Source organism: Dermacentor albipictus, chromosome 1, assembly GCF_038994185.2.
Source record: "Dermacentor albipictus isolate Rhodes 1998 colony chromosome 1, USDA_Dalb.pri_finalv2, whole genome shotgun sequence".
In the NCBI taxonomy this organism is placed as follows: Eukaryota; Metazoa; Arthropoda; class Arachnida; order Ixodida; family Ixodidae; genus Dermacentor; species Dermacentor albipictus.
The window spans coordinates 22813746-22838923 of NC_091821.1; the positions used below are offsets into that span (position 1 = coordinate 22813746).

The following is a 25178-nucleotide window of genomic DNA, read 5'->3' on the forward strand; positions in this document are numbered from 1 at the left end:
ATTGGTTGTTCAAGATGCAGCACTCGGTCTCATCACATAACATGCTTATGGAGTTATTGTTGTTAGCAGACTGAGTTCACTGCTACACATAAGTGTTTGAAAATCTTGTTTCAACTTAAAATCTTAGATTCATATGCCTCTGGATAGCACTTTTTAGTGCAAATACTTCTTACTACCAAATTTTGGCTTCGAGAAGTACCTGTTCAGAATAAGAAAAAAATTTATGTTAATTGGAATATTTGTGAGCTGTCAACGTGCACGACTTGTGGTGCACATATCTGTACAAAGGATTCTTCTATCACAGGGGGGTTTAAAATTTCACATTTTATTTACAGCATATTTCTAACACTAGAATACTCTCTGTCTGCAGAACACAAAACTTCATGAAGTTCTTGGTGACCTGGAAACCTTTGGCCTCATCATGGCCTGCTTATGCCATGACCTGGACCACAGAGGAACCAACAACTCCTTCCAGATCAAGTACAGATATGCAGTGTCTCATTTATTTCACTCCCTATCATGCCTTAAAGATTCTACAAATCATGTCTAGCTTGAAAGTTTGTTCAGAGTAGCACTTGTAAGGCACTGTCTCAGGAAAATTTTCTCACAACAATTTTTCTCACAAAATCTCTGAGGCCAATTTTGGGGTTGAAATAACAAAAGCTTGTGCTAACAGAAATGCATGGGTGCTGGCCAGGACCTGCAGTCGGGGTCGAATTAAACACAGTCGAATTACCAGAAGTCTACTGTACGGTACAAGTGTCTGCGTGTGCCACCAGTTGTGGCTGTAAATCCAGTGTGCGGGTGCTGGGAAGCTAGCACACAGATTTGCCTATACTTTGTCCATCTGGCTCCAAACTACATCATCAATTCTTATACTGACATTTGAAGCAGAATTTTTGGATGCAAAATTTTTGCATGGCAACTATTAGTCTCATATTTAGCCTCTGATTTCCAGCATTATATGGCTCTCAGAATTTTGCGAACAAAACCAATCATTTAGAATATTAAAAATAATCGCACATGGCACATATACTTAGCAGACCATCCAGATTTAGTGGCATGTATACTCAGAAGTATCGCAATTTATTGATGCTATGGAAATCATGCAGTGAAATTAATTAGGCTTCGAATAAACATTGTAAAGTGAGCTAACACCCTACACAAGTGAACCACAGAAAAATAATAGAAACTGAAGCATGCTTTGTCAATGAATCCCTGTCAAATTGTAGAAAAATCTATTAACTACCTATCGTTCCCGTGGTTGCTGAATAATTGTAGTGCCAGATTTGCATTTAGTAATCATAGTACAATACTATGATAATGATCACATAATGAGGCATATTACTATAGTCACTGAAAAGTCAATAATGCAGGAGAGGTTCCTTCCAATATATCGCACGATGCAGGTGCCCTTCATCATTATGTGCTTCAAGAAATGGTTCCGATGCCAATGCCATCTGCACACACAGGAAGTGTGCCAGGTGCTCACCATCAAAGAGCATGCTACAATCATGCTCTGCACGTTCGAAAATCTAAAGCTGCCATGTGCAGGTATGAAGAAGATAGCTCACAGTCTAAGCAGGCATAGCTTAAAAGGGATTAGGAGAGGAATTTCCCTTATTTTCTTTCCAAGGTACCTCCTCACCATCAACCCCTCCCTCCTTCCCTGTTTTGTGTGCATCATTGAGAGGTGCACTATGAGAGAAAAGGCCTAGTCACTTAGTGGATCTCTTTGCAGACATGGGTGTCACGCAGTAAATAAGAAGAGAAAGCTCCCCCAGAAGGGTTAGGAGTTCCAGAACAAGGAAGCACCTGAGCAAGGCAGGCAGGGACGTTAACACAGAGGGTAAAGAAGGAGAGGGAGACGAGGATGACTGAGGTGATTCGCTGGTGCATGTTACACACTCTCTATAAGAGGCACTTGCTGCATTATTGACCTGTCACTGACCACAGTAACTGCTTAAAATCAAGGGGCAACACTTGGTGGATTTAAGGAGGCAACTCAAGTTGAAGTACATTTGTCGATACTGGGGTCATGCAGCTAAACAGAAATGCACTGAATCTATGGGAAACTGGACAAAGATTGTCACCCTGTTCACTTTGTCAGTGTATTCTGTAAGAGCTGATGGTCATGGCCTCAGAGTCTGGCGTCGCACAGATGTACGCTCTCTAGCCTACGCCGCCAATGCGTCTCGTAATGGGTAGCCGGCCTACGCTAACGAAACGTCACACGGAGGCTAAGCGGGCCCATGCCATTGTCCAAGTTTTCTTGATGAGGGTTGCTTCTTTCGTGAAGGTTACGAGGTTTAGAGGATGAGGAACGGAACAGGGGGTTTATTTACATTGGAATTGGAAACTTATTTACTTAGAACAAGGGGTATTGTACTGGCCAGAGCCTGGAGCGCAGTACATTGTTCATGTAGCATGAGCTACAAGTCAGCAGCCTACATCTTTCTCGTGAGCACACAACAGAGCACACTAGCACACTCCAGCGTTCCGCTGAAATCTCTTTGGTCCTCCCTAGACCCCTAGGTCAGGGAAATCTGTGATCACACCTTCCTCCAATCGGAGCGCCTTGAGACCGAGGGTGTGCATCAGTAGTTTGGCATCTTTGTTCTCTGAGCACGGCGAAAGGAGGGGAGCTTCGTAGACAGGAATTGTTATGCTTTACTCAAACTGGCACATCTTGGTTGACTGTGGCAGTTACCGGAGTCCATGAACGAACGGCTTAGAACACCCTTTTCCAGCAGTTTCTTGCTCCCATCATTGGTGACAGCAACAGTGAACCATCAATCAACACTCGATCCGCCAAACGTGTCTTGCCTTGTCGATGCTGCAGGTCTGTCCAAGGGGACGCATTGTTAGCTTGCTGAAGTGATTCGTCGCAGTGGTGCCGGAGAGGCTAGAAAGTCACTGCCCCCATTGGCCAATCGTAACAGTCCTTATAGGTAGAAAGGACCAAGCTAGCCTTCACCCCAGGAGTGTCAGTAAGCTCGGAACCGTCTGATAAAAAACATGCCAAGCATAAACACTGAGCAACAACACATAAATTATTTATTTTCAGTGAAAGTGAGCTTAAAAGAAGGTGCAAGAATGCAGTGACGCTCACAGAACAACAAAACTCTCTGTGGTCACAGTGTGTAAGAACATTTTGAGGGATATGAACAACATGGGCACAAGAGATGTACATATATGCACAAGAGATACTGCAAGTGCAACACCAAAGAAAACAGCAGTGGCCCCCAGAGGCATACCCTTTAACAGTCCATCGCAAACACCTTGTGACACGAAAGGGTAGCCATCCATTCATGTGGCACGTTGCAATCACAAAACTCTTGGCGTACCCAACCAATCGGCAAACTACAGTTCACAGCATGTTGGGGATTGCTGCTACTGACAAATCACCTTGCTGGTACAGTCAGCCATAGGCACATTGCCACGGGAACCTTGCTGCAAAGCTTCATGCTGCATGGATATCCAATATCACGCCGCTATTTTATTTATTTTTGATTCTGTAACAGGATGAAAAGATGCACAGTGTGTTGACTGTACTAATGCACACTTATTTTCATCCTTGTCCTGCTTGGTGCTGTCCATGCAAGGGTATGTTCAACCAAAAAACCCAATTCTAACATTGTCAAGATAGCTTAAGTGGTTGCTTACATAACAGTATGAATCTTATGGTCGGTACTGGGAATTTTCTTATAAAATTTTTTGTTGCACACATTAGCTTTGAAATCAAGGGGGCTAATGGGCTTCCATATAAGACATATGGCATATGAAACTAGGCTGTTTGTAGGTCAGTTTCAGTGTTCACACTGTTTATTTCAGGTCATCATCTCCGTTGGCACAGTTGTATTCTACATCAACAATGGAGCACCATCACTTTGACCAGTGTGTCATGATACTCAACAGCCAGGTACGTGTGATGAAATGTAACATGCGAGCATATGCCCTGCACTCCACATCAGAAGCTTATAGTGCAGGTAGCTAGGAAAGGGTTTACAGCTACTCAAGGCAGCTATCAGCAATAAGAAGAAGTAAGAACACGAAGTCACAGCCACGATCAAGCCAAGAAAGCTTGGAAGCGACACCTGCACTTACCACCAGCATCTGTCAAACTTCTTGCTGCTGCCCAGTGGTGGCACCATAAGCAGCTGCTGTGGATTGTGAGCCACATGCTTGCGTGTTCGCTTTCGTAAAGGTGCTGTGTGTACAGGGACATAGCCAACATTTTGTCTGCTACTTCACTACAGTGGCATATATTTCTGGGGCTTGCAATGAATCAGTTTTTGTTATTTTTATGTAGCATCAGTGTTTTAACTAATAACCTTTACAAGGCTATGTTTAATTTTACAGTTTATTGCCAAATTGTATTGATATTCTTTTCAGGATATATACTATATGAAAAAAAAATGAGAACAATCTTATGTTACTGAATGCAGCACTTACATCGTAGACTATGTTATTCAAGTAATGTGATAAGTTAAGTGATAGAAGAGCTACATACACACTATGGTTTGCTGGACCCCAATGGAGCACGCACTATTGGTTCAAGTTATCTGGTGTCTGAATTATAATATCAGCATTTATCTTACATGGGTGCCTTTTGTGGCTTTCTAAGCATGCTTAAAATAAGATGTTGATTGAACAAATGTCGAATTAAGGAAGTCAATTGTATTTGTGTGCACACAACACTTGAAAAAGCTACCTTCTTCTTTTTTGCATGAGCAGTCAGCAGTCTCAATATGCATAAAAAAATATCTGCTTTGGTTGATGCTCACTTAGTTATATACTATACTATATACGTTCAAGCCATAAGTCAACAAAACCTAGCTTCTATATTCACAAGCATGCTGACTCAAATATCGTCCTTGGCTCTGCTGAGTGTAGTTCAGTGAGTAGATACTTCAATACTCTCCTTTGTTTTGGGAACACTTCTCCATTTGAGTGCCTTCGAGCAGGTGCTGAAAGTGCTTGGTTATGAAGCTTTTGATCAGGAATTGCCGAGGAGGCAATATTGAAGAACCCTTCAGTTGAGGTGCAGTGCTGCCGTCCACATTCTGTAGTGTCAGAATTCCACATTCTGTAGTGTCAAGTGAGGGGATGTTTCAAGGCACCTGGTCATGACTTCTATTAAAGGAATATTGTAAAATATATACTTTATGCCTATCTACTCTTCTTGCAGGGCAACCAGATTCTGAGTCATGTTTCTCCGGAGGAGTACACCACCATTATAAGGATTGTGGAAGAGGCCATTCTTGCCACAGACCTTGCCGTCTACTTCCGGTGAGGCAGTTGCCAGTGCCTGTGTCCTGCCTAGTTATTCATATTTTGGATAATGGCCAAAAACATAATACAAACTGATTTTCTTGCTGGTATATATGTAGATGCTGTGCTGTCCACATTCTCTTCTTTTTTTTTTCTCCGCAGAGTATTAAGGAGAAAATCATGGCTGCTGCATGAACTCCTTGCTCAGGTTTAGACAATACAGCAAGGTGCACATCAAGTACAGGTTTCACTGTACTTGATGTATGCCTTGATGTTCTTTAAGAGCACAGTTGGGAACCCCACATGTGCTCTTGGGCTCCACCCATTCTCTTGGGACAAAGGAACGACAATACAGTAGTGCAAACTACTACAACGGCATTTATTGTACCTTTCATAGACTAATGCCTGCTAGCCGAGTTGCTATCCACAAAACATGCCAAGGGGCGTGTCACAAATCGCAAAAATCCGACTCACCGCGAACGGATAGCGAGCGAATATGTTCGCCCCATGCTGGACACTAATGCCTGGTGCGTTCAAACGATCGTGTTTGTTCATTCCGGTGTAGGCCTCGCGAGACGGTCTCGCAGAAGCATGGATGGGTGCACGTGCAGAACATCCGCGCCGCTTGCCGAACCGAAGCCAAAAAGGAAGAGCCAACTCCCTGTTACGCCCAACCAACCCCTCCGTTAGGTGGTGCTAGCAGCGCCACACTTGCGCCATCTTTCGTAATGCACTGCAACCAGACTGACCACCGCCGGCACTAAGCTACGCGGAGAAGCCAGATTATAGGAGACGCGAGACATGCGGGGAAAACAACACATAAGGGGATGCGTGAGAGTCGCGCATCCCCACAAGCTTCAATTTAACGAAGTGTACGTGTTTGCGATTTCAATATAACGAAATTTCGCTTCTGCCACAAAGGAATTCTGAGACAATAAATAGGAACTTCCGTGGACGCAGATGGTCAAATGGTTGAATTACAAGCGGCTGCTTGCAAACGCACCTCTCAAATAGCGTGCGGTGCGACAACAGCCACCTACCGCTGAAGTGGAGCAGCATCATGTTCTTTATAAAGTCCAAGTGTGGTAAGATCCTATCAGCCCCCACACGCTTTGTGCTTTAGGTGCGAGTGAAAGTGTGCGAGGGTGAGACAAGAAAGATGGTGGCTTCTCGAGTGCCGCCTTCCCGCGCGACCAAAGAGTGGGCGTGCCGAGATGTTGTGACATCATGTAAGCTGTTTTACCGTGTGTCTAGTATTGGAGGTTGCATAATCTCGAGTTTCGGCGATCCTTGGAGTGAGAGGCAGAGAAAGCATTCGCTCCCCACTGCCGGTGCTTTTCATGATAGCGTCATCTCAGTGCGGGCGACGCTATCAGCCGCGAGGGCGGAGTGTAGCGTGACTGGCTTCACTTAATTCGTACTGCTGATGTGAAGATATTGTCAACGTGGCATGAAACCGTATCATTCGTCACCGACTCCCAAAATCCCCAAAATGAATTGTTTTCTCTTTCAAGTTTGCTTTTTTTTCTTCGACTGGCCGATAATTTTGGAAAATTCTGCGGCCCCTGTAAGATTTGACAGTCGTTGTTGTAGGGAGGACCTTGACTCTTCGTCGGGACTTAGGCGAGCAGGATTTATTTTTGTTATTTACATTTGAACATGAAATACATCAACCGTCTAGCATGGCTCCCAAATGGAGGCCGCAAGACGAAGCATACAGCACACAGATCACGAGTACATTTAGAGCACAGAGCACGACGACGAGCACCCTCTAGCAGCCGACAATCGCTGCTTATAAGGACTCCGTTCGACGTCATCGTTCGACGTCATCGCAGACTACACGCCTTTTGGAGGAGGAGGGCTCACACACACGGGCTGCACAGGTTTCAGTGCCGCACAGGTTTCAGTGCTCTCTCGAGGGCAGACGACCTTTGCAGCGCAGTGGTCGTGGTATCCATTGTCCTGTGTCCCCGTAGTCAGGTGGTCACGCCCGACCCCAGCCGGCGCCTCTAAATTCCAGAGCGGACGTAGTCCGCAGTTCTCCAAAAGGAGTTCACGGTTGGTTAGCGTTGTCGTCCTCGCTCATTCTCTGAAGGGCGCCGCCACCGTGGGTCAGTCGAAGCATGTGCAGCAGGCTGAAATAGCTGGCATGTTGCCATCCTGGCCAGCCATTCCTAACACCCCTTTCTGTGGAAGACAAATCGATCGGTGACTGTACATATTTGCATAAAAGGTTGAATTTCAATGCAACGAAATTTCTATATAACGAAGTAAATTGCCGATTTTACCTACTTCGTTATGTTGAGGTTTGCAAGGTTACTGCATAGCAAGGTTTTCCTTTATATGCAAGAAAAATTTATGATAATGACTTTTTACTTTGTTGTGGCAATGAAAGCAAGCTTAGTTTTGCATTATGTGCATGCACTGAAAGAGCAAGTTCGTATCTGTCTGGTGGTAGCACAACAAACCTATACTTTTCAGAAAGTTTCATGGTTGAAAAGTTAGTTATGCTGCAGGTGATGAAACCCTATGGCACCATATTTCCGGGGTAGCTTCTGTATGAACTGAGCTAAGCAAGAGGCTAGCAGATGGTAACTAGGGGATGATGAGGGTAGCATGTTTAGCGAGCTGGTTCTGAGCAGGGGAATGCCAATTAACAGAATGGGAAAACAAGAAGAGAAACTGATCGGAAGATAAAGACTAAATTGAAGGCAACTGGGGTGACTAGCACTAAAACAAAGATGCACACATACAAAGGGGGGACAAACACGCAAGTGTTTGTGTCCGTCCTCCCTTCCTAGCTGCGTGTATGTCTTTTTTAGCCATAATTCCTTTCAACAGTCATGCAAGACGAACTAGCCCAACAGTTAGTCGTAGCAGTTGGTAGGCTTGGATAGATTGCTTCAAGTTATTAATTCACTCTTGCCTTACCTCCGGGTTAGTGCAGTTTTGGTAGAGCAACTGCCCCATAAAGGCAATGGTGGTAAGTTTAATTGCTACTAGAACTAGGACAAATTTTTCTTCAACCATTAAGCTTTCTTTCTGAAGAACCTGTGTGGGTCTTCTTTGTAGCTTTGTGTTGTTCTCAAGTAAAAAACTGTCCCTTTCATGAAACTTCCTCTACCTCGTGGATTTCTGCAGAATTTATTTCCCTATCATGTGTACTGAGCCCTTACACTGAGAGAAGCTTAAGTCGATCCTAACTCTATGTGCTTTTGCTTTTCTCTTTGTATCTGTAGTAAGAGAGGCCAGTTCTTCAAGCTTGTGGAGAACGACGAGTACCAGTGGACCAACTCCGATCATCGTGAGCTTCTCAGGTGACTTCAGGATGCTACTTTTTGTTGAGGAGGCACCTAGGGGTGTTTGTTCATAGTATTGTTGAATTGCACACTGAAATAGTTTAGAGGAATACTATTCCTGTGTTTAGTGTAAATTTTTATCAGTCACCTGTGAGAGATAATAAGTGTAGTAAAGCTGAGTGAATAACTTTGTTTTTGATGATGTGTTCATCGGGCAAAGCTCTGCAAATGAGGCATGTTGCACGCTCCTCTAAGCACCTAGTTTTCATGTGTGATATTGCTCCAACAATAAGTTCAGCTTTTTAAATGTTGAACCTGTATAGCTTTCTGTGTAGTCATTACTGCACATTAAAGAGGCCCTGAACCACATCCTGGCTTGGTGAAATAACATTGTCTGTGGGAGCATATGTTGTTGTGAACATCTCAGCCAAGTTTTGCTGTCGTACGCGGTGCATGGAGCTCGCAAGAGGATTGTGAAGCCACCTTTCATTTAAACGCTTTCTTTTCAACAGAAGGCCCTTTCCTCACTTTTTTCTGGATGCTTTATTTTGTCATCGGATGCTTTATTTCGTCATTCCCTTAGACGACTGCTATTGGCCGATAGCTGACATCAAGTTGTGGTTGGCTACATGACGTAGATACCGCGGCTGCCGCGGGGTGCCACCACGAGTCCACTGACTAAGCACACTGCAGCTTGCTGAGGACAACCGCGTTTGGCTGATGATTAGCACATTGTAGGCACCAAAGATAGAAGTCGTAGCGTCTACGTCAACATCCAAAATGAAATTTGAACTGCACACCACGGCGACATTTAGAAGGTGGAGTGTTGTGGGCACGCCCCACTGCGCTGTAGCCTCTGCAGTGCAAGGCATTGAAAAAGGAACGGGAGCACGGAAGAGGCCGTGTTTGATTGCCAATAACTCCGCTTCTGCTGAACGCACTGAAGTACTTTTTGCAGCGAAATATTTCTGAAATAGCCTATTTTCACTTCAAATGCCTTTCTGAACTTTGATAAGGAGTGGTTCAGGGCCCCTTTAAAATTTGCACTCTCTTCATGCATATTGACACCCTCGCCCAACAATTCTTGTGTTCACTACAGTGGCATAAAGCCAACTCTATTTTTTTTCTTTTCATGTGGGGGGGTCAGGGTGTGATGTTCAGAAAATGTCTATAGTATATCTACGAACGCCATCTTTTCTGCACATTGTTGTTCAGCTGTGAAGAGCCATAGCAGTTGTTTTATTAATTTGTTAAAGCTAAGTGCATGCCATTACTCATGCAACACAAGAAACACTGGTCCTTGTTCAAAGCAATATGGTATGTTACATATATGAAGTTCCTGCCATGTAGCATACACATGTGTATCAGTGTCTTTCATTCGACAACACACCTTTCAAAAATAGTCCTTTATTTCATATAACACTCATGCTGTAGCACTGATCCTACATAGATACACACAATAAAATGCACTTCATACCTGATAAAGTCATTACTTATAGTGCAAATGACCATCCTCCCACCTTTTCTTACGAGTATATATGCACATCACTGCAATTTTATCTTTTGCAGCTATTATCTGCCACACTAGTACAACATTTATTTGATTTACTTCTGCAGTTTTTTTGCCTGAGTTAGATGGTTTGTGCTATTGGACATTTTAGTTGTCTTTAAATTTTGATCAGTGCTAGTGACAGATGTAAGGATAAGACGAAGGGCTGATTGATACATACAATTTTTTCTTCATTGTCCTAATTTTCTCATTGAGAAATTACTCTTTCATTGATTGATTGATTATGCACTGAAGTGCTGATTAACATACAAATTGATGTTCACATAATGAAAGGTACGATGTAATATGTTAATAGCAAAAGAATTGTGCCTAATGAATTGTGCCCTTATATTTGTCACTGTTAAGGGCTGTGTACCTGTGCTCTCTGTACTCGGGAATGGTGGCATTACCCTCTCTTCCCTCATTTCTGAGTAGCTTGAGTGCTTTTTCAGATATTCTTGGCTCAGCGTTTGTTTTCTTTCATTAAAATGCTCGCTGTGCTCTTTTTTTTCCAGAAATATGCTGATGACAGCTTGTGATATTGGAGCAATCACTAAGCCCTGGGATGTCCAGAGAGTGGTGAGTGAAGGAACAGAACAAAGATATGCCAATCATTGCTGTACGCTGTCAAGTTTACCAGTAATGTTGGTGGCATGTAATTTGTTTGCATTGGCAGTTTTTGAGATGGCTGCTTTTATTACAATTGCACCAATAAGATGGGTGAGCTGGCACTATTTCGTGTGCCATTAAACATACTAAGGAAAGTATGAGAAAGCTAAGCTAAAGTCAAATGGCCTTCATTTCATTGAGTGTTCTTCTCAATTAAGACCTTGTGAGCGAATAGTGAAACCAGTCCTAAAACAGGTCTGCACATGTATGTTCTCTTTCCATGGCTAATAAAGCATACTTGAATAAGCGTGGATTAATTTGATATCAAGCCAGAATGCAAATAAGAATACAAATTGACTTGTCAAGCAAATTATAGCTTGAGCTTGCTTCAGAAACAGTAGGCTAGCCAGATGAAGCCAGGTGTGAAGTTTTAAGACAAGCCTAGATAAGCAGTCTGGAAAGTCCGAAAGCAGGTGAAAGCAAATAGAAAGTGTCGACAATAGATTTTGTTTGAAAATTAAGCTCATCTTCTCGGGTGAAAATGTACTACTATATACCTAAAATATTTTTGTAGAGGCACTTGTTTCTCTTCTGCTGAAGTGTTCAAAAAGGCTACTCAGTTTGTTCAACATTTAACAAAATTTATTTTAAGAACCAGCCCCTAATAATCAGTAGTTAGTGTGCTGCTTTGTGCTAAGATATTGTGACAACCTTGAGGTTGCTGTTTGAGTTGCTAATGAGAGATGAGCATATAAATGAACATGCCATTCTGGGTTATTTAAATAACAGGATGCACAAATGTGAAAATATAAACGATTTTACCAGTCTTAAAAACAAAAGAGCATGAAAAAGCTAAGAAGGCTAAAAAAAGCAACTTGAGAATTTCACAGAAGATTCAGCAAACACAAGCTCATATCCACTTACAACATGTCAAACTGGCCACTCCGACTAAAACTTATATTTGTTCTTCAGGTTGCAGATCTGGTGACAATGGAGTTCTTTCAGCAAGGAGACATGGAGAAAAAAGTGCTCAATCTCCAACCCATTGTAAGTAGCACTGTGAAACAGATCCCATTCAATATTAATAATTTGTAACTGGCTATTAACAATAACAACTGTGGTGGTATAGATGACTGCAAGATAAATGTAATACAATTATTTCCCTGACGGGCACTTCCCAGCAGGAGCCAGCATCAAAATTTCTTTCATGAAACCCAAAAAACTACACAAGAATATGGCAATCCAATTGTCTACAGGCCTACATAGGTTCTTGATACCCTTGAGAACAGTCAAATTTGAAGATGTAATTTTCAAAGCCTCAAAGTTTGTGCTCTTGTATAAAAAAAAGCATAAAATTTTGGGGGATGGCTTTTGCTAATTAAGCTAGGACATCCAAATGATTGATACATTTAATCAAATTTTGGAAGTCTACATTTGGCTGAGGTGGGGTAACTATGTGAGCAGCTTTGGCTCGGTTCCATAGACTGAACAAATTGCATATGCTGAACACATGAGTAACGACTATTGAATGCCACGAGACAAGGCATAGTTATGTCATGCTTCTGGGCTCGTGACTTTATGACTGTTCCTTGACTTTCGTGCTCAATTAGTATAGCCATGCATGTGTCTGGAGCTAGGGGTGTAATAATTTGTGGTTGAATGGTGAAGCGCAGTGAAAAGTTGGTATGAAACTCCCGTCTTTTTCTCATTCCATGCACAGAGAATATATGGTACATTTGAATAAGCTTTTCTAATTTTACTGGTGATTTTTGTGCAGGACATGATGAATAGGGAGAAAAAAGACCAGCTTCCAGCGATGCAGCTAGGCTTTATTGATTCCATCTGTCTCCCATTGTACAGGGTGAGTGACAAAATGTAGCCACCGATATTCTAGCATAAGAAATCCCAAGTTTCCTCCAACCTATGTGTGCAACATGGTTGCATGGAAGTTGTCGTGAATTATTAGTGCACCTTGTGCACTTGTTAACTAAAATGAACATGTGCACTGGGCCTCAACAAATTCTTTGCTGGTGATATACACACCCAGGAATTTGGAAAATTTCTGCATTTCACTACTAGGTGGTGCCCCATGAACTGATATTCAAAATTCTTGCGACGATGCGAGCAGTGACATACTATATGACCATGTGCAGCCAGTGAATAAGCTGAGCCGAGTTAAAAGGAAAAACATTACCTACATTGCACCAGAATGGAACCAGTCTATGGAACTATTCATATTATACTTTCCATGGTTCCTTAGTGGCTACGGTGTTGGGCTGCAAAGCACGTGGTCGCGAGATCAAATCAAATCCTGGCCATGTCAGCCGCATTTCGATGGAGGCAAAATGCCAAAACACCCCTGTACTTAGATTTAGGTGCACGTTAAAGCACCCCTGGTGGTCAGAATTATTCCGGAGTCCCCCATTATGGTGTGCCTTAATTATAATCAAATCGTAGTTTTGGCAGGTAAAATCCCATAATCTCTAACATTCTACAGCAAGCCAAATCTCCATTCTTTGAAAGCACTCGGCCTCAGCCAAACAGAACCCACTGGCTCATGAGCAGACTTATATCTATTATATTGCATTTGATTTCGCGACTCTGTTATGAAGATAGCACTTTTAGAACAACCTTTTGGTTGTTTTGAGACTCACAGTTATGTTGAGCTTAAAGTGGGGCCTTTGCTAAAACACCTGGAATATTCCACTCAACGCCATGGTTTCTTCACAAATCATATTTGACTGTATAAAATCATACCCACATTTTAGCAGTTTCCATAGGCTGCTAGTCCTACATCTCATTAATTTGGGATTTGTGGCTAGACTTGTAAAAACTATTTCTTCTTTAGTGCATTTTAAATGAAGGCCCCTGTGATGTTGACCACTTAAACCTTCCATCTTTGAACCTCAACACTTCTGGTAGGCGGACACTCCCTACAGATCTCGCTGGGTCAATATCTTGGCATTTCATTATGATGTGCCGAGTCATTTCTGGGCTTCTTTTGCAGCACACACATGCCTCATCCTGTGGTGCATATTTGCTCCGGTATGTTTTCTGTCCTCGGGCATAAGCTCGGGCCTCAAATAGCAAGGCACTTCCCTATGCGTTATCGTACAGATTTTCCTGCCTGATTTCTTTCTTGCCATTTTTGTAAATCTCAATGGTCTTTTTTGTTAGCCGGAGCCCTTGATCAGCTAACAGCGCCACCTCAGGACAGCCAAGCCTGTGCGCCGAATTACACTTTTTTTTGCTGGTGAGCGCGCTGAATGGGATGGTCAGAGCAAGACCTGCCAGTGCGCGCAATCTCGGAGGCCATGACATGCTACACAGTGCTATTGACTTGTTCACATGGTGCATGCGCAGGCTTTTGGCGTGATCGAGGTGGAGGGAATGGGCTCTCCCTGGCTCATTACCACAGTAGAAATTGATAGGAGTATTTGAATAGTGAAATTTTCTTATCAAATCGAATACGAATATTCAAGAAAAATGACTGTTGATTGTTGAACTGAATATTGAATGCTTAGACCATTTAAAAAAAAAAGTGAAATGAAAAGTTTTGTGGAGTGTGTTTGGAAACAGAAGGCGTGTTACAATATTTGATACATGTGCACCAGATGAGATACAATATGATCACATCTTGATGCCCGGGGACAATAAAAGTAATGAAAAAGGGAAAAAGCATGTCCCAGATGTATTTAGTAGAGTATAATGCTCGTTTAAAGTGATAAAGGCAATACTGTAGCACAGTGCATCATTTTGAAGGAATCCAAACATGTTGATATGGGTCAAATAAATTGCTTTGCCTAAATCGAGACAGCAAATTCATAGGCTACCTAAGAAAATGCGTGCTTACTCAACAGTTGGTAGCTGTTTTACGTAAGGAACCTCCACCATGTGTTTTCTCGGGAACTCAATCATCTGTTCAACAACTACGGTCCTGCTAAACAAAAATAATTCAGACAAGTCTCCATTTGCTGCAGTCTTTTCCCTGTGACTGCAAGAACTGTTTTTGTACCTTATAGTATTCAAATGAAACTATAAGAATTGGCCTTGAGGATTGAGCGTAGATTCAGGCGTTCATCGAGATGCTGACAATGTGAACAGCGGCCGCGTGGTTTCGTTGCTGGGTCAATTTTTTTTGTTGTTGTACACCTTCTGTGCGTTTTTCTTTGTTGAAGAGACCACACATTCACATTGCATTACATAAATTAAAACTCCAAACTTCTAGTATGTACCATAGAAAGGAACTAGCAATTGACAACTCGCTCAGTTTCCAGCTTTTTTTTTTTTTAATTATAAAAGCAGGTGAGGGCATTGATGTTTCTGAACGATGCACAAGGACAGTTCGTGCTATATACTGCGACATTCTCTCTTACACAACTGCATGTGGCGCAGAGTCACGTGCTGGCTACACATGAAAAAAAAGTCCAAATCACGCGCATTGTGCCCCGGGAAATACTTTTTTAAATAGAAGAGCATTGTAACCTCCTTGGAGGAGCCAAGCATATGTTGAACCATAGCACTCAATAAAAAGCACATTTCCCATGCTACTAAGCGCCTTGTTGCTATGCGCTGAGATGATGACGACATTCATATTAGCGACTGCAGTGTTATTGTTAAATAAGCTGTATTGACAAACTCGTTTGATTTGCTATTTTTCCTTCTCAAACACCATCGTTTTTGTTATCCATGGATCCTGGCCTGTGCGTATTATGGTTTATATAGTGATAGTAGCAAGCTGACCTATAATGGCTGAATTGGGAGCTTCAACAGAAACGGCCATACTGCAGTGCCCCTGAAACCAAGTTTCGGCCGTGGGACATAACTGGCATGGTGGGGTTCCGAAGTGCAAGCGTCTCTACCTAGGTCTATCCCCGTTCTTACACACAATGCAACTCGTGAATTGTAACAATCGACTAGCGGGATGTGTCAACTGAAGAAGTAAATATTTCAAACAATTTCTTATCTATGGAGCACTCTCTATGTTTGAACTGTTTTGTGGCAAAGCAATAACCGCCGTTATTTTTTTGGTTCAAATTCGGTTCAGGTTCAATTCCAGCTAAAATTCAGGTTCAGGTTATGGTTCGGGTACGGTTTGACACCCTGGCTGTAGCTGTGAATCACACTATGTGAAACTTGTGATTTCCATCTGGTGCTTGAGTCAAATCTTTAATAAGAACAGCCTTCAAGTACTCACAGCCTGTTTTCAGTTTCCATGCAGCTTTGTGTATTGAAGTAACCCCACAAGGTATTAAAGGTCATGAGACAGCATCTGGAAACATGGGTGTCAGACAATCCCTTGTGCAAAAGGATAGAAAGCTGGGCGAGTAGGTACGGTGACATGATCTTGGATTGTAGCGCGAAGTGAACACGGACACGGATTGTAGCGCTCATCCTGTCTGCTCCTTTCTGTGTCCTAGCGCTCGTCCTGTCTGCTCCTTTCTGTGTCCGTGTTCACTTCGCACTACAATCCAAGATCAAATCCCTTGTGCCTCTGTCCACCTTCTCTTGGCTTTCAACTTTGTGAGCCGTGTTTAAATCTGTGACCAGCGAACAACCTGAGCATGGCAGTGACAATCTTTCTATGCCGCTTGGCAGGTTCTGCAATGTGACCGTTTTCAGCAGCGACATGCAGCAGCCAATGGAGGCATTGTCATAGCTTTTGGACATAACGACAAGGAAGAGAAGCACAGCAGATGAGATGCTAATGCATATAACTTGGGAAACAAAATGGGACTTGTGCTTCAGAGCATATGAGCGGGGAAAACAACGATCAATATATCAACGAGGTGCTACTGTATGTACTGCAAAGAACTGTAACCCTAAAATTTAAGAAGACTGCTTCTGAATGCAATTATACAGTAAAAAACTAAGGTAGTTACAGTTTTATGCTTTTGTGTCGGGGTGGTTTATATGTAATGTGAAAAGTGAAAGTGAGTGTCACTTTGCCAAATCAGTCACCTACGTTATTTTTTTTTTTTTGCTAAATAATATTATTTTTTGGATATTGAACTTTCTAGGTATTTTTAGGCCAGCTTCATTTTTTCTTACCAAAAAAAAAAGTTGACAGTCACTGTTTTTTCGCAAATGTAGCTTTCATGAATTCTCACTGTGTGCCCAAGCCATATCAGTCATTACTTTCTGACCTAATTTCTAGTGTGTTCACCTATTATCTTCAAATGTATAAGTTTATTTTAAAGCTTATTCTATGCCCCTCCATAGCAAGAAAGTTTGCTAGCCAGTCTCATGCAAGTGACATTTTGCTGTTGCTTCTTTTCATTCCACAGTCATTCTCTGCACTGAATGACCGGTTATACCCCCTGCTGGAAGGTGTCGAGCTCAACCGCATGGAGTGGAAACGGCTGGCTGATGCACATGCTGCAGACATCAATGGCGATCGTAGCGATAGTGATGATCCTGATGCCAGGAAAAAAACATAAGGAGCCAACACTCAGCTTGGCCAGCTATGTGGCATGTTCAGTAATCTGCATTGTGTTGCTGCACCACATGTCCTCATGGTCAGCAGGTGAAGACAGCTTCACAAGCTCACATGTTCCGCCAATGGGACCTCCAGACCCTTCACCTACAGCTTGGCTGTAGCATTGGTTCAACATGGCTGGCTCGGACCATGCATTGTTACAGTGCCAATCCACGGCACTCCTGACATGCCAAAATCAGGCAGCCAGAGCAGACCTGCCCTTCACACGTACATAAAAAAAAATATTCCTATACGAGACGTGAGATTTAAGGCCTGTCAATAAATGCCAAGTCCGTACTTTAGTGCAGTGCCATCATGTGATGAAATGACACTGTTAAACACCGTAAAAATTAGGATGCTGTCCTGTTTCCAAGTCCTCATGTGCTGGTGTTCACCATCTATAGTGGGGCTTGCAATTGAAAAAAACAAAACAAAAACCACTGCATCACTGCCTGCAGTCACTGGATCAAGTAATGCAGAGCAATGGTTTGTTGAGCCATCTCGTATGTTGTGTCTGCAGTGTGGCTGTGCAATCACTTGGTGGAAGTGCATTTAAAAGCATGCGCTTGTGATAAGCAATTTGCAAGTGCACCTTCACTACCATATTGTGAAAAATTTGAGCTCCATTTTTCCTAGCCAGCAGTATTTTGTATTACATGTTCGACAACTGCTTGCCTATGCAGTGATATTGAATCCCCAGAGTGGCTTGGCCCGTGATATGAAAGCGAGCTCACAATCTTTGTTTTCATAACATTTTTTAAAGGTGGCATTGCTGTAAGAGCCTGTTTTAAAGCACCATCACCTTTCACTGACGAGGAGCAGAAATAGCAAGGCCTGCGGCAGATATGCTCACAATGGACATAGGTTTACAATTCTACGTCACTATCAAGCAAAGCTAGCAGCAAGATGCCACTACATACATCTATGACCAATGTTTGAAGCAAGTGTTCAAGTTGTAACACTTGGTCTGCTCATTAGTATCAGATCACTTGTTGGACTGCAGCAGTTTGCACGAGGCTACGTAAACTTAATTATATTGAGTAGTGGCGATTGTTTTTCACTGCTCCTCGGCTGAGAAATCTAGGCAAGTTAAAGAAAAGTTGCATACATAATTTTATTTAAAAGTCTAGTCTCTGCTTTTCATGGGCAGTAGCATCTTTGTATTAGTTGTATTTTAGTTCAACTGGTGAGCTTAGAGTTGGTGGAAGAGTCAGACTGAAGTTCCACCCACAGAGAAGGCAAAGAGTGGATTTAGCACATAGATTGTAATATTATATGCAAGAAGAGGTTATTGAAGCCATTTTGTCAAAATGTTCTAGTGGAGTTTTCCAATTATTCCAGAGATGTAACCTGTACTCAAGACATGTACTGCACTGTCGAATTAGCACAGCCTCCCAAAAACCACTCATGCAGGTTTAGATGGCCAACTGCCTGCTTAAAACAGGCAACCAGTTTCTTTAAAATGATAGAGAAACTGCTGTGAAAATCATGTACATCGATGTTGTTGAGAGACTAGCTATTTTTTCAAGATCACTTATGGCACTGGTGGCAGATGGCACTGGCGTGCGCCAGAGCACCCCAATTCGTCGTTTCATCCAATCATCGTCTCCCCAGGGTGCCCCGCTGTGCACTGGTGCAATTTGCTGATTTTGCTATTATATTGAGCACAGAGCTCAGTACAGATTGGTATCATTTTATTAAACATTAGACAGCCCAGGTGGTGAAACTGAGAGGCGGGAAATTTTTTCAGTATACATGCTCTGTAGAGTGTTCCACATAAAGCTCGCTTTAAAGCTGTTGTTTCTGGAATTGTGCTGTTGAATTGTAGTTGTGATGCTTTTCTTTGTGTTCCTTTTTACATTCAAAGTTTTTCCACTGTTTATTCGTTACTTGTATCAGTAGTATGGGCGGTGAGAAAAAAAGTTGTGAGGTAACTGGAGCCTATTGAAACAGGTTTTACCTGAATCAACTTTTGTGTTCCACACTGCATGTTGCAAATCATCACAAAAGGTGCACCATGTTTGCAATCTCTCAATTTTCCTTGTTCTGCCAGAGAAGGTGCAGGAGGACTCAAGTGTACATTTTTCTTAGATTCAACCTAGAAATGAAAGTTAACCTAAAGTAGCATTTTGTGATGCTTTATTTCATTATTCATTTCTTATCCGTTGCACCAAGAGGTTGATCCCAATGACAATGGTGTCATGGCAGCATCCAAGCCAATGATATAGGGCAACAGAATGAAAACATGGAATGTATTGCTACAAAATACAGTCCCTAGTTTATTCTGAGTTGCGAGCATAATAATTCCACTTTCTCAAGTTTTTTTCTGTAGCTTGCAGATTAATGCACCCTGTCAAGCATGCAGTGCCTGCAGCTACCATAATGTCCTTCACCATGTCAAACCTCTAAAGCAACACCACCCCTCCTCTTATCTTTTCTTTTCTTGATAGATGTAACACTGAAAGGGAAGCTTAAATGAGTCTTCGTGTTTCTTTTCCCTCATAAAATTGCTTTTCTATCTCTGAAATTTATCGCTTGCATCCACCTTAAAGTGCATGTCAGGTACTGCATAGCACAAGAAAAAAGTTCCTTTTTCTATTTAGCCCTAAACATTACATAGGTGCGTTTGGTACGATCTTTAACTTGGACTATGTGCCAGTACCTATTGTGCTATATAATTAGCATAAGCTTTATTTGGTGTCAACCTTTGTTCGCTATGTATTTTTAGTAATGCATGCAAGGCCTGTACATGGCACTTGTAGACAGTGGTCCTTGAACACTTGTTGCAGACGCAAAAAACATTTGGTTTGTTTGAGCCCAGACTTGAAAACCGGTGTTTCTGTCCATTAGTCTGCCCGTCACTTGTTACCTATGAACTGACTTTATGATGGCACTTATATTATACAGTTGTATATGTATAGTGTTTAGATGTCATGATGTCTTCTCTTTGTATTTCTAATATGATGCATTCTTATTTATTTCCTTTGCAGCAAGCTGCTTCTTTGCTCTCTCATTGTTCACAGACATGCTGCTTTGTACATGTGACTTTGTATGTATGTGCACTGTAATGTTGCTATGTTTGTGCCTCATCTGTACATAGTCTTGCCATGTCTCAGTGATCGATTGGCACTTCTCTACCTCATGTACGGAGCATTTTTACACTGTGAGAGCCCACCTGAATCATCAGCGGCAAGAGATTCGTGGCTGTCTTATCGAAATGTGGCAATCAGTGTACCGTATTTTCCGGTGTATAAGTTGCGTTGTTTTTTTCTGAATTTTTCATAGGTGCGTCTTATAGAACGATGCAACTTATATACGTTTCTTTTTTTTTTTTCGGAAGACAGCTGGCATCAAAATCTGATTGGATTTGAAACTGAATGGTAACGCGAAGCGTGCTGGGTTGACTTCTGGCAGTTGCTACGGTTTGTGTGCGCGCTATGGAAGTACCGGGTTCTTCTCGTGATCGAGTTGCCGAGCGCCGTGCGAGAAGGACGGAGCAGCGATGCAAGCGGCGGCAGGCCGACCGCGAGTCGGCAGACTCCAAAATTGTCGCATCTGCAAATCGCTTTCGAGATACGGTACGCGAACTACGCAGTTGCTACCAGAGTACAAACCACCCCGCCCCCCTCCCTTTCACGCTAGCTGCCTTCCCGCTTTCCTCCCTTGTGCGCGATTCGGCTCACCTTCGCACGCTTTCACTTGAACATGCAGCATACTGCGTGTGGTGACGATGTTATCGCCCTTATACGGAGCATCGTGGCGACCATGACGGCAGAAATGCGCCTGGAGTGACCATATCATTGCTTGCGCATGACCTGCTTTCACGAAGTGAAATGTCACTGTATTTTTTTAATCGCTTACCGAACGAACAGGTGCATCTTATACACTGATGCGACTTATATACATGTTTTTCGGAAAAACTGCCGTTTCGAGAGGGGGGGGGGGGGACGACCTATACAAAGGTACGGCTTATAGAATGGAAAATACAATAGTTATTATAAATTAATATTAGCAAAGAATAAGCAGGCGGTGCTGGTAATCTTTGAACATTCTAATGCAGCTTATTTATTATGGAACACTGAATGAAATTCTGAAGTACTCCATGCACTTTCTACATCTGAGGAATTTGTCATAAGAAAATGAGAATGAGTGACTGCAGGTGCCCCATAGGATCTCACTGAATATTTATCATAGGCTCACAGTTTCGAGAGTTAGCAAATATTTTGTTATTTATATCAGCTGACATGGTCAGGTTTGACACTAGTATGACAGTTAATAGTATACTGACATGCTTGTAAAACACTTGGAATAACTTTGGCACGAAGCACGACTGAAAAACTTCAAGGCAGCCAACTTGAGTAAATAAACTGTTCGACTTAGTGCTATTGATCTTTCAAGGTACATTTTAATGTTGCATTAACCTAACGAGTGCATATTACTCTTATGCCCAAAATTGTGTATGACACCAAATGACTTATCATTTAGTTGTATACTTTTTACAAGCTTGCCACATGCATCTGCTGTCACTTTCTTGGTTCAACTGCATTGAATTTTTTTTTGTGTGTGTATGTTTTGCCATGGGGACCATGGCATACTCCCACTGCAAAGATAGACTGCACTATATAGTGTTGTTTCCTTTGTTTCTCACATAATGTGCACCCTTAATGAGCTGCTACTACTGCTGAATGCATAGGAGCGGTAAAATGCCTGACTTGGAGACAAAAGCAAGAACAAATGAGCACAATGGCATCTTGAGGAAGCAAAAGAAATGAAGGATTGATTTGAAAATGCACTTTTATTGAGTAGTGTCGTATCTAAAAAAAAATGTACTGTCCTCGATGAATGGTACATGGATACAAAGTTTTGAAAAGTGACAATGAGCTATTTGCAGGCAAGGTCGTGCTTGAACCAACCTATTGTGCAATTTTTTTTTATTTTGCTATAGCCACAAGCTGTGAAAAACATAGAGAAATGTATTATTATACACTTGTAGCTTTGTTGAACTGCAAATGATGAGCAGAGTAATAAGCTGATCAATGTAGCAGAAACCAATGAACACAACTGGCTTACCACAAAGGTCAAAAACATATAGTACAGAAAGTATCAAACTCTGTATTTCTTTATAGGAAATCTGACATATTAACATTGTTCACAAGATCACCAATTTCATTACGATACAGTAAAAACATGAGTTTCAGACAGTCCATTCATGTCACGTCCTCTTCTAAGGTATAATGTTCTTGTCATGTAATATGTAATTGTAATAATTTGTAATTTAAGAATGGAGTGTGTACATACCAATGTACTTGCATGTGTGCAGGTTTCTTTCTTATAAGTAAGCATTGATGAATGCTTACTCATTGTTATTTCCTTGCTACAAATGTTTTCAATGACAGATTTTTCTAAATTTCATGCTGGACTGTTCATTCATTGTTCAGTGTTTGCTAACCAGGTCTCTGTAGTCTATATTGTCGTGGAAATATTGCCTGAATGACTTTCAAGTTCACAAAATATGTTTCATATATATGTCTGCCTAATGTGCATTCTAGTGCAATATCTAACAAAGCTGTGGCATTGCTGCATTGTGGAACAGGACGACAGTGTTCACTATGTTGGGTTAAAAAAATGAACTTCTGTGACTATGTATTTTCAATACCTTCTGGGTTCGGCATGATTTTCCGCAATATAGATTTGACACAAACAAGGATCAAGCTTTTAGTCAGTGTCTCTGCCGAAGGAAATTTTTTAAATTTTGATGTGTTCTATTCAGTTCATTTTATTCCATGTTAGTTTCGCCTCTAAGCATTTATTAAACCTACAGGTGAACTTATATTTGATCCTAAGCTAGCTATCATTCAGAGGGATGTAAGCCTTAATGTTCTCACAGTTTGGAAACCTGTAAACACCATTTTTCCCTATAACAGTTGCCTTTCATAGTGTCCGTGCTCTTTTTGGCTTTTCCACCATTGTCCAATCATTTTGCCATCTTATAAAACAAAAAGATGTTTCGCAAAAGCTGTAGACTTTTGCAGTGCATAGGCCAGCTGCCACAGCAATGTTATTGTGACAATCTGTGCTGCTGGGGGAGAATGCATTTCTGTTTAGTTGGCTCATTTCCAAATTGCACGTGTAGGGCATTTCTAGGCTTCCCAACAAAATGTTGTTCCAGATGCTGGAATTCTTTTTTCATGTCATTCTTCGAGCTGTATTCTCATTAATCACAACTTTCTTTTTTTGTTGCTCAGCCTTATTGGTGCATATTTTACATTGTGTCACATGTACATATTATAAATACTTGACACCCACCTTTGAATTGGCTCATCCTGTCGTTACTGCACCAACAACAGGAACACTTTTTTGCCCTTGCTGCAAGTCAATTTGCACTTGGTTTTCATTTTTATGCTTGCACATAGTGTAGACCAATATGTTGTGTCTATCAGCATGGCTATGCGCATGGGTTCGGAGAGAGAGTTCAAAAACTGATAGTTACATTTGTTGCCAGCTGTAAAAGACAAGTTTGTCAGCACAGCACAGGCTTTCAGACATGCCACATGTTGAGCCTAGCTGTGCAGAACCCACACTGTACAGCACTTGCCCACAGCAAGCAATAGTAGTATTGTGGTGTGAGCACCACACGTATCTGCACATTGCCACAACACATAGCGTGAAAGACTGAATATTCTTGTGACACTTCGCCCCTTCCCTCCCCCTGTCTCTTTTTATGTGTTATAAATTATCCATGTTCAGCAACATTTCTACTGTTACCAAACATGTATTTATTACTGTTTAATCTACAAATATACTGTTCTCTTTTCATGTGTTCCAGTGGTATGTGCCTCGTCTCTTCTACATGTGAAAATTTTAAGAATATATTGGATTGGTGGATATGTTCATGCTTTCATTTTGTTCTACATGCTGGAGGAAATTATTTTATCTAGTAACCATGGAGCCATTCAATTGTACTTCTACTCACTGTTCGTGATGTTCTTCTAATGTCTAAAAAAGTCTTAGATCTCACTCCTCTGAAAAATTTATTGGCTTTGCTCTACGAAAGATCATTCAAGAAATTCTGGAGCTATTCTTCATTCTGAAGTTACTGCCTTAGAGTTTAAAAAAAAAAAAAATTGAGGAGCCATTACAGCCTGTGAAGGTGGTTGACCAGTGAAGCTGCTATGGTGGTATAAATTATGCTGGTATAGAGTTTTGTTGGGATGGTAACTATACATATAATTATGTATATGTCATTTATGTAAAATACAAAGAAATATCAGGTGCGCACTACGTCACGCACTATGTCATACATACAGAGAGCTACCGCCGAAGGGCTTTTATGATGCTGCACTAAAGATGCAGGTGTTGTCAACGCTGCTGCGACGAAGCACCGTTTAGATGCAGATGGCCATTAAACTGAGCCTCAACGCGAGCGACGATATGCATTGACCGGGGTACAGTCCAAAGGAGTACATGAAACAAAACATGTTTGTTCGTAATTTGCAGTTGAGCATATTTCCTAGTTAATTAGCCGAATGATGTTTGGAAGGACTAGAGTTTTATTCTAGCGGACAAACATGGGGCTGTCCATTTCCCTCCTGTAGAAGCCCATGTATTGACAGCAGATGGAATTCCACAATATAAAACTTCACTGTGAACTATGTAATTATGAAAAGTAAATGAAACTCAGCGTAATGTTAGAGTCGTTTTAGCGGCTAATTGTTATATAATTTGTTTTGGGATAGTTTCAATAAAACAAGAGTTACAGACATTTTCTGTAACCATACTCCTTCCTTAGATGCCCATGTATTGACAGCAGATGGGAAATCTGTAACGTTTACAACTTCCCTGTGAACTAATTAATAATGACAAGTAAGTGAAACTCGCCATAATGATAGAGTCGTCTTAGCAGCAAATTTCAGTATTTTTCCAAGATACCTACATTAGTCAGAGCTACAGAGCATTCGCAAGAAAGTTG

General features: G+C 41.7%; 1 protein-coding gene across 8 annotated transcripts in view; it reads left to right on the forward strand.

The window, feature by feature from the left end:
* The window catches only part of Pde11 (Phosphodiesterase 11), a 640803-nt gene extending 616773 nt beyond the window's left edge, over nucleotides 1-24030 (forward strand). For all 8 annotated transcript variants that reach the window (XM_070539554.1, XM_065454748.1, XM_070539552.1 and 5 more), the window contains 8 exons: nucleotides 371-480; nucleotides 3835-3922; nucleotides 5192-5292; nucleotides 8514-8591; nucleotides 10638-10701; nucleotides 11704-11778; nucleotides 12509-12592; nucleotides 17019-24030. In XM_070539554.1, the coding sequence (XP_070395655.1) occupies nucleotides 371-480; nucleotides 3835-3922; nucleotides 5192-5292; nucleotides 8514-8591; nucleotides 10638-10701; nucleotides 11704-11778; nucleotides 12509-12592; nucleotides 17019-17171 (753 nt within the window). In that variant the 3' untranslated portion in view covers nucleotides 17172-24030. The remainder of the gene's footprint in view (nucleotides 1-370; nucleotides 481-3834; nucleotides 3923-5191; nucleotides 5293-8513; nucleotides 8592-10637; nucleotides 10702-11703; nucleotides 11779-12508; nucleotides 12593-17018) is intronic.
* The last annotated feature ends 1148 nt before the right edge of the window (nucleotides 24031-25178 follow it).